Raw genomic sequence first — 9,786 nt, 5'->3', positions numbered from 1 at the left:
TTTTTTTTTTTCCTGAAAGTTGATACTTTGCTTAAATTGAACAGAATAGCAAATTGTGGTTTTCCAGAAGGGAAACCTCACAGGTTATACAGGGCTCATTAAACTAGTAAAGAAAAAGTTGTCACAAGAAAGGTGACAACTACAGCTGTGGTGCCTCTAGTAACCAGAGGTTGGAGACTTAAATAAACTCTTAAAGAAACTTCATACTTGTATGATTTAAAAGCCTATCCTGGTTGGAAGACTTCCCAGTGGCTTATGGGAATTGTAGTCTTTTTGTCAGCTACTCCCCAAGTGGAAAGGGGAAACATTTTTGTGTTATTTTGAGCTTAGTTTGAGTTTTCTTTATGAAATGTTCAGTAGTAATTCAGTTACTATTAATTCATCATTCTTCTTATGGTCCACTTACTTATTCACTAATCAGTAAAATCTGAAGACAGGTTGGTCTTCATTGAATATGTTAATGACCATTAAAATGTTCTTTGGCCTATGCATGAAGAAGTCACTGAGGTCACTATTTTCATGACTAAACAAACCCACAAATACTTTTTTGGATACTTTGTGGATATTTTTAATCAATAACTAATGAATTGACTGTTCATTGGAAGTATACTGGGTATAATTAGGATATATGTCTAATTTATATGTAGCGTCCATTGTCTATTTTTCCTATAACAAATTACATGGATCTATTCAGATTAATTAACACTGAATAATGAGACTGAACACAATTTTAAACATGAATTACTTGCCTGGAATGGGGCAGAGATGAATGGGTTAGGCATGGTTTTGGATTACTAGATTTTGTTTGTTTGACAAAAGTTATTGGTAAATGATACTTGTCTGGTAGATCTTTGGCTAGCAGTTGTATCCTGAAAGCTCACACTCAAATTTGTCAATAGTTTAGGTTTTTTGACGTTTTGACTAGCATATATTATGCATAATGGGTTTTATTATACCATTAATGGATATCCTTCCCACATCTAATAATCCTTGGTAATATTTATGTTCATCAAGGAACTATATTCCTAGAGTCCAAGGCCATTTAGTAAGTGATAGGCAAGTTCTACTCTTTCTCCACAGCTTGCTCTTCAAAGTTTGGCAGAGTTTATCCCTCCCTTGTTGCTAAGGGTTTAAAGGATAACTACTATAAGATTAGGGTTAATCTAACCCTTAATTGGTAACTTTTAAATAGGAGGTTAATACTTTCATTTTCAGCCAATTATTGATACCTGAACCATCTAACCAGAAATTGTACTACTTGTTGCTGCTTGGGTGATAGAAATGGGGTTTAAATCTGTTTGCTGCACTTTTATGTTTTGCAAAGAAGGTATGTGATGTTTTACCTGTACTTCTTATAGTTCACTTTGATACAAGTCCTGAAGGGTCATCTCAGACTTCTCTCTCACCAATCGCCATGAGTGGAAACCACTTGGTCAGTACAGAATTAAGGCGAAGTAAAAGGATTGCCAACAAAAAAGTTTACAGGTAATCTGTCCAGGATGTGATGTTTTCACTGATTGATTAGTGGTATGTGAACTGTTGTTCCACCAAGAATTACAACTTAATCAAATTCTTTAAGTCCCTCCGTCTTTATGTTTGTTCTTACTAATTATAGGCCCTTATAATCATATGCCATCAGAAAGAAGGAAAAATATACTAAATTTAATTCACTGTCCTTGATAAAAATCCTGTTCTATGTTGATGGTGTACTTTTAAATTTGTTGGGCTTAACATAATCTATTCTAATGATCTTGATTTGTATGTGACTAAGGATGATAAACAATTGTCATGTGCAGATAATCATTTATATAGAGAATGTTAAAGTTTAAGTAATTTAAAAAATATATTATTTAGTTATTAGCAATATGACTTCTTTGGACTTAGTCAAATTTTCATTTTATAAGAATTTGTGATTTATACCAGAAACTGACATTTTAAATTGCACTCTCTAGGGTAGAATCAGGAAAAGCGGGCTGCTTCTCTCCCAAAGTCAGTCGTAAAGAAAAGACCCGAAGATCTCTCCGTCTGAAATTTAGTCTGGGGAAGAACAGAGATTCAGTAAGTGTCTTGTTCCTGTGACAGGCTGCACAAAGGAGGGATGTCTTTGGTTGGTGTTTTCAGAAGGGTCAGTTCATCCTGGCGGGGAGGATGTGGCTACAGAGCCCTTCACATCATAGCAGCTAAGAAACAGGAGGAATGCAGAGAGGGCTGGGGACGGTCCAGACCTAAGCACCAGTCCTTTCATCCAGTCCCACATTTACTACCTCCTAGCAATGCCATCAGCTTATGAATCATTGATGGATTACTTGGTTCATTAGGCCAGACCTCTTTTCTAATAATCTCTGGAAATGCTGTCACAGATACCCGCAGAGGTGTGCCTAGCTAATGTTCTAGGCTTTTCTTAGTTATGTTCACATCATGAACATCATAGTGGCTTATGGCTTTATTAATTTGTTAGAATAACACAAAGTATAGTAACATAAAACTGTAGACTTACACCTTCACACATTTGCCTTCCAAAATAATGACCATGCACCAGTACTTTTTTTTTTTTAAATGTGTGTAGTAGTGCACACCTTTTTTTTTTTAAGATTTATTTATTAATTATATGTAAGTACACTGTAGCTGTCTTCAGACACAGAAGAGGACGTCAGATCTTGTTAAGGATGGTTGTGAGCCACCATGAGATTGCTGGGATTTGAACTCCTAACCTTCGGAAGAACAGTCGGGTGATCTTACCCACTGAGCCATCTCACCAGCCCGGCACCAGTACTCTTTAATCAACATTTTTTTTTACTCTCAGAACTCCACTGAAACTGCTCTCATCGAGGGAGGAGGGTCCACTCCTTTTAATCTCAGGACTTGGGACACACAGAGGAACAACTGCGGCAAGGAACAGTGTGTGTGTGTGTGTGTGTGTGTGTGTGTGTGTGTGATCGGTTTTGCCTGAACATTCAAGAAGGGAACATGTAGACATCAAGAGTTCAGTGGATCTTTGTGACTTCAGCCAGGTCTAATAGTGAGTCACAGATACATGGTGAGACCCTGTCTCAAACAGACAAAACAAAACACGGTAGCCTTCAGCACACTTGAGCAGTAGTCAAGAGTTGTTTTGTCAGCTAAAAGGCTTCATTGTATCCTCCTAGCATTTGGCTCAGGACCCCTTATGGTTTTTTGCTTACTTTCATGTTACTTTTCAAACTCCTTTGTACTGGAATATCCAACACTGTTTGTCTAAAACACCACATTTAAGATCTCTGGCCTACAGTGCCCTCCTAAACAAGCACGTCTCTGTCTTTGCTTGCCAGGTTTGGTGTTTGGTTTTATTTGATTTGGGGAGTATTTTGTCTTTTATTGTGCTGAGCATGTGTTGTGACTGTGAACTCTTGATTTCTGTTTATCCTCTCCTTGGGTGTTTAGGCGTGTGTGTGTGTGCGCGCGCACACACACAAACACACACACACACACACACACACACACACACACACACACACGGTTCCTTGCCGCAGCTGTCCCTACAGCCAAGCCCCCTTTCACTGCCGTTGTGCACGTGCTTGAGTCCTCACTGAGTCTCATGGGTCACATCCTGTCTGTTAGAGATGCCTGCACTTTTGTTTTTAGCTGTCCCCAGACTGTCTTCTCCTGGATAGCTTGCAGCTAATCTAAGTGTGCCTGCTTCTACCCTTCCTGCAATACTTGCCTCCCAGAATAGACCGTTAAAAACCAAATTTAAGTCATGCTGCTTTTCTGTTCTGAACCCTCCAATGATACTTTTCATTCTGAATGAAACCCCAACTTAACAGGAAGTGCTGCACAGGATCTGTGTGAAATTAGACTCCCACCATCCCCAGCAGTGTTCTCCACTGTCTTACTATTCTCCAGATCACTTTGGACCTTGTATTATATTGAGGTGTAATGTACTATTTTCTAATTCTCAGAATATACATAATATGAGGTATAATTTTTTTTACAGCCTCCCCCCCCATGCACATACACAACAGGCACACAATTTGTCAATAGGCCCTGACACAGAACCAATACAAGAGCTTATACTTTTTACAATACTGAATGATTTGTTGTGCTCTGTTCATTTTATTTTGCAAAATGTACCTAATATTTATGCATTTCGCCAGCAGGCCAGAGTGTGTGTGTTGGTTACAGAGTTTCTTTTTTCAGTTATATAAGCCTTTGAAAGTTACTTACTGATTTTAATACTTAATTGGTCTTAATAGTTTTAATTAACTGGATTTCCTTTACTAGACCATTTTTAAATTTTCTTTTCTGTACAGGATGGATGTTCTGTCATCAATAGATATGAAAATGTTGGTCGACGACTAGCGAATCAGCAAAATCTAAAAAATAGGATTGATTCTGTAAAGACAGGCCTGCTTTTTAGCCCAGATATTGATGAAAGATTGCTAAAGAAAGGTACATTTACACAATACTGTTAGAATTTAACCTCAAATTCTGGTATCTGTTTCTTTAAGACAAAGTATACTATTTTGTGTTCTGGAAGTTTAACGTTCTCATTTGAATGGTGAAAAGTATTTGACTTGGCAGTGTAGCTTTGTCAGTAATTGGAGGATGCTTGTAAATGCCGACACTGGACATTTTTACCTTAAATTATAGCATCTTCAGTGTTTTGGAAATAATGCTCAGTAACTCTGTTATATGTTTGGAATATATTTCAAAACCAGGCAAGATATAAGGTATTAAAAGCACCAACTGCTTTATTTTAGGCTCAGAAAAGATCAGCAAATCTGAGGAACACTTATTAACTCCAGAACGACTAGATGGAACAGGTTACCGGATGTCTTGGACAGAACCCAGTAATTCAAGTTTTCAAGACATGAGTGCAAATGGAACTTCTCCAATAATGCAAAACCTTGAGGTGAAGAGCTTTTCTTTGGAGCCTGACATTACTGTTGAAAAATCACCAGTTGTGTCCTGTGAGCTCAGGCCTTCCACCTCGCATAGCCAGCCTGAAAGCAGTGTGCTGGGGACTTCCCTTAGCGGGGATGAAGGGGACCTGGCCTCCGAGACCTTGCAGAAGATTCAGAAAGCATTTTCCGAATCTGGAAGGGATCTTCATATGGTGATAAATCATAAGGAGTCATCAGTAACAAATACAGGGGAAAAAGTGGAATTGAGAGATGTGACTGTGAGTGAGTCAGAGGGACATGATGGGAGCTGTGCTGGAGAGGATGAGAAGTGTCCTTCAGAAGGGAAATTCTCACCATATCAAAGTCCAGAGTTTGCCAGAGAAGCCGATGAGGAAGGTTACCCAACTCAGATGAAGGTGGAATGTGAAGACCTGCACTCAGAAACACCCAAAGCTCACCTCATCCTGCAAGCATTCCCCGGTGAGGAGCCAACTGAGGAGCCACAGTCCCCAAGGAACCAGCTAAACACTCCGTCACGGGGGGATGAGAATGTGGTGGGGGAGATCGCTGGGGCAAGTGAAGCTCCCAAGGAAGATGAGAGCACATGCAGTGTGGAAGTCCTTTCGAAACCTCGGCCCCAGAGACTTGCTAGGCAACACTCACTGGTGGAAAAATGTGACAGTGCAGTTCCTGTGGCTCTACAAGTGACAGAGCATGGAAAGGTTTCTGATCACATACAGTGGTTTAATAAACTTTCTCTAAATGAACCGAACAGAGGAAAAGTGAAGTCACCTCTTAAATTTCAACGTACTCCTGTCCGTCAGTCTGTCAGAAGAATTAATTCTTTGTTGGAGTATGGCAGGCAGCCTGTGAGGCAAAAGTTGGCAATCCTTGGTGACACAGCTTCTCCTCTCGTTAAATCAGTGAGCTGTGACAGTGCTCTTCCCTCCTGTGTACAAAGCACATCAAAAGGTCCCACTGTTCCACTTATCAAGTCAGGTCTTGAAGCACAGAAGTCTATGTCTTGTAATAAATCAAGTGTTGAGTTAACTTCTAAAGCTTTTACAAAAATGAAGAGACATCCGGGTCCTTTGAGTGCTTCTCTTGGAACTCCTAGACTTTGTAAACAGGAGAACAAATCTAATGGCCAAATTAAGTTTCCTTTGGATGATCTCACTAATCATGATAGATTAAAATTTGTTGTAAATAACAATGTGACCTTTTCTCCAGGGATGAAAAGCAGAGTTGTTAGGAAACCATCAGAAAAAGAAAGGGTCTGGTACAAAGGTTCTCCTAAAAATCCTATTGGAAAGACTCAACTGCTACCAACGAGTAAGCCTGTAGACTTGTAACTCATGCAGCACTCTCGTATTCAGTGTAAATAAAATTAGCAATTACTGGGTCAGGTTGTAGAATGCTCGAGTGCTGGTGTGTGTAGATATGGCGGGGCAGTTGCAGGATGCTTGTGTGATGATGTGTAGCTCAGGATGCTTGTTAGGTAGGTTCTTTCTGAAGTGGTCCCACTGCTAGAGCAGTTTGGACTTTCATACTTGCACATGAGGCTAATTTGTTTTTCTTTATTACTGAAACATTTAAACTTTATTGTGATTTCCTGAAGCAGGGGTTATAATAACTTTAGAAGATATTGTTGGCTAGATTGATTTATATAAAAGGGACATGAATTTTATTCTGCATGCTTGATCAGAAGAATACAGGAAGTTGTGCTTGTGTCTCTTGTTATTCCTTCACATCAGGAACATTGTCCACTAGAAACTTCTAGTACATAAAGGGAATGCAAATCTTAACGTCTTGAATTATTCATGTTTGTTGTCTTGACCCAAAACCAAGAAGTTAATTGGCCTCAGTGGTATGTGAACACTTGTTGGAGACAGAGGGGTTTGGTCAGCGTCACCTGTGGTTTCACTTGAATTTTGAATTAAAGACAGTGAATAAAGCATGACAACATATGTGCTGCATACATTATGGTGTTGAGGTAAATGATTAATCTTAAGCCATACTTCATTTTTAAAGGTGATTTGGATCATATTTTGTCCAGTATGACAATGACATTTTTAGGGAGGTATAATTAAACTGGAAAATTTTAATCAAGGTGTTTCTTCCTATGAAGATGGTTGATTTTAGAATTTGAATTGTCAGTGCACCTCTGTACATTTTACTTAGATAAATATCGGATAGTGTTATCGTGTGTATAAATGTTATTTATTTAGCATAGACATTAAAAATAGCTCCTGGGAAACGTCTTGTCTGCGTGTTGTGTTTTAGATGTAAAGCACTGCACACACTATCAGTGTGTATTTGTGTATGTCTTCACATACGTCAGGTTCTCAGGGTTACTTTACAGGTTCTACATGAAGACTTGTGGGGGTTAGATTTATTTTACATGTGTTTTTGTCTGCATGTTTGCATATGAATCCATGTAAATATGTATAACACATGTGTTCCTGTTCTCCTAAGAACAGAACAGCAGTTGATATCCTGGATGGTTGTGAGCCACTGTGTTGGTTCTGGCAACCAAACCTGGGCCTTCTCTGTAGGACTAGAAACCAAACCTGAGTCCTTTACAAGAACAACAAGTGCTTTTAGCTGTAGTACAACCCTTCCACCCCCAAATTTCTGTTTTATTTCAAAAGTTCATTATATTTCTGATGTTCATTATCTAGTAAAACTCCAGTCTTAAACTTCATATTCATCTGATCAAAACAGACTAGCCATGCATTTTCAATATGACCGAAACAGGTTGTATAGATCTTATACCTAAAGTTGATAAGAGAAATATTTCAGATTTTGGAATATTATATAGGTTCTACTGATTGAAGTGCTTCAAAATGTGAAACATTTTGAGCCAAGCTTTCCTGTGTATTAAGAAAGCCTCCTATGATGCACTCAGGAGATAGAGGTGGTGGTGGGGAATCTACAATTTAAGATTGAGGAATGAGTTGTTTAACTCTTTAAGATTCCATGTTTCTTATTTGGGAGGTGAGAAAGTTTTAAAATGTGGTTTCATTTTTGTATTTCTTATTAAAAAATGAAGATTGGGGGCTGGTGAGATGGCTCAGTGGGTAAGAGCGCCCAACTACTCTTCCGAAGGTCCAGAGTTCAAATCCCAGCAACCACGTGGTGGCTCACAACCATCCTTAACAAGATCTGACGCCCTCTTCTGGAGTGTCTGAAGACAGCTACATGTACTTACATATAGTAAATAAATAAATCTTTAAAAAAAAAAAAAGATTGTTGCTAATTTAATGGGCTAAAGGTCAGACAGTGTATACATTTTTTGCTTTCTGAAGTTAAAAGTGTACAGTAACTTTAAGAGTTATTCTCATTTTTTAAGTGTAAGAAACTAGTATTTGAGTGTTCTCATAAATAAGCAGTAGATTTTAATACACAAAGCACTAAAGTTAGTGGGTTTCTTGGTCACACTCTAGTCACTGAGAACTTACTGTAGGGTTTTGAGAACCAAGTATAGGATATATATGATTCATGTTTTATTTTAAAAATACCAGATTTTCGTCAAGTGTACTGGCACATGCCTATGATCCTAACTACTCTGGAGGCTAAGGTATGTAGGATCTTTTGAGATCAGCCTTGGAAAGACCCATGTACTCAAGCTTGCGCGTGAACTGTTGCCCACTGGCTCATGCTGAATGCTAGTGACACTATAGCGGTGGTAGAACCTTTAGGAGGAGGTGTCACTGTGGACCCCCAGGCCGGTGTGTGTGTTCTGCTATTTATTCTGGCCCTCCATGGGCTCCTACCATCATGTACTGAAATCTCAAAAGTTGTGAACCAAAATTTTTAAAAAATGTCCTTTCCATCTGCATTTTGTCAGCAATAAAAGGTCTTCCTGCCCTGTCTCATAAGCACAATATGAATCACACAGTCTTTGCATTTTTCCCGTCAACTACACAGCCAGCAACCTATTTTTCCAATCTTAAATTGAATATAACTGAGCTATGTTGAAGTCAACTTGAGAGTAAACAGTATTCATTAGTAGTAAGTATTGTGTACCTGGATCCAGGAGAGTTTATCGTGTTGACAAACAGAAAGCATGCAGGAAACAAAAGGCATTGGATGTCTGGCTTTGCGACAAGGCTCCCAGCCTCTATTCATTGCAGTAAAATGTTAGTGGGTTTGCTGCTTCTAACTGCAGTAAGAAAAAAAATCTGAATTCTAACCACATCCTGGAACTTGCTGTTTACCACAAGTTTCTTGATGAAGACTTTGCAGCATTTATCCTGTTACTTTCAGGGCTGGGAATCTCATAAGATCCCGGGTCCCACCGTTGACATCACAAAATATAAGTTCCAGGTCTGTTTAGGTAAGTTCTGCATGTCCTGCAAGTGTTCTTGTAAGTTTACCTCTTGGTGAACTTGCGAAGCAATGCTCAGAGCCTCAGGGTGCCCTGGGGCCTTAAGGAAGGGTGCTGTAGAGGGAGCACTGTCACCAGAACCCTTAGGACTTGGATTTTTCTTAGTCACCCCTACCATTGCCACATTCGAGTGAAATGCACGTTTTCTCTCATAGATGGGTCTTTTTATGTTTCTGCCTGTGAGTGTGGGGAGAGGGCTTACGTTTGGGGGTAGGAAAGGAAAAGTACTAGACAACATAATTCCTGTATGAAAATTCCAGCAGGAAACCCGTTTGTATGGTAATTCTAAAATCTAGAATGTCAATTAAAGATGCCATCTAGTTGTGGTCTACGTTTAGGCAATTGCTTGAGACTGATAAAGGAGGTAAATGAAGTTCGTAGGGGTCGATGGAGAAAGGGGCACCCTAGAAACAGCCAAGAGACACACAGACCGCTTCAGTTGGAGCTGAGCCACATTCCAGGCCAGAGACGCAGGCGCCTGCAATGCCTTCCAGGAATTCTGGGAAGGCCTCT

General features: G+C 39.4%; 1 protein-coding gene across 1 annotated transcript in view; it reads left to right on the top strand.

Annotated features, from left to right (window-relative positions):
- The window catches only part of Arhgap11a (Rho GTPase activating protein 11A), a 16,599-nt gene extending 9,467 nt beyond the window's left edge, over positions 1-7,132 (top strand). The window contains exons 9-12 of the mRNA XM_021193041.2: positions 1,359-1,485; positions 1,953-2,058; positions 4,290-4,428; positions 4,740-7,132. Coding sequence (XP_021048700.1) covers positions 1,359-1,485; positions 1,953-2,058; positions 4,290-4,428; positions 4,740-6,235 — 1,868 coding nt within the window. The 3' untranslated portion in view covers positions 6,236-7,132. The remainder of the gene's footprint in view (positions 1-1,358; positions 1,486-1,952; positions 2,059-4,289; positions 4,429-4,739) is intronic.
- Positions 7,133-9,786: the final 2,654 nt, after the last annotated feature.

This window comes from Mus pahari, chromosome 3 (assembly GCF_900095145.1).
Source record: "Mus pahari chromosome 3, PAHARI_EIJ_v1.1, whole genome shotgun sequence".
Lineage (NCBI taxonomy): Eukaryota > Metazoa > Chordata > Mammalia > Rodentia > Muridae > Mus > Mus pahari.
This window is presented reverse-complemented; position numbering and strand designations above follow the sequence as displayed.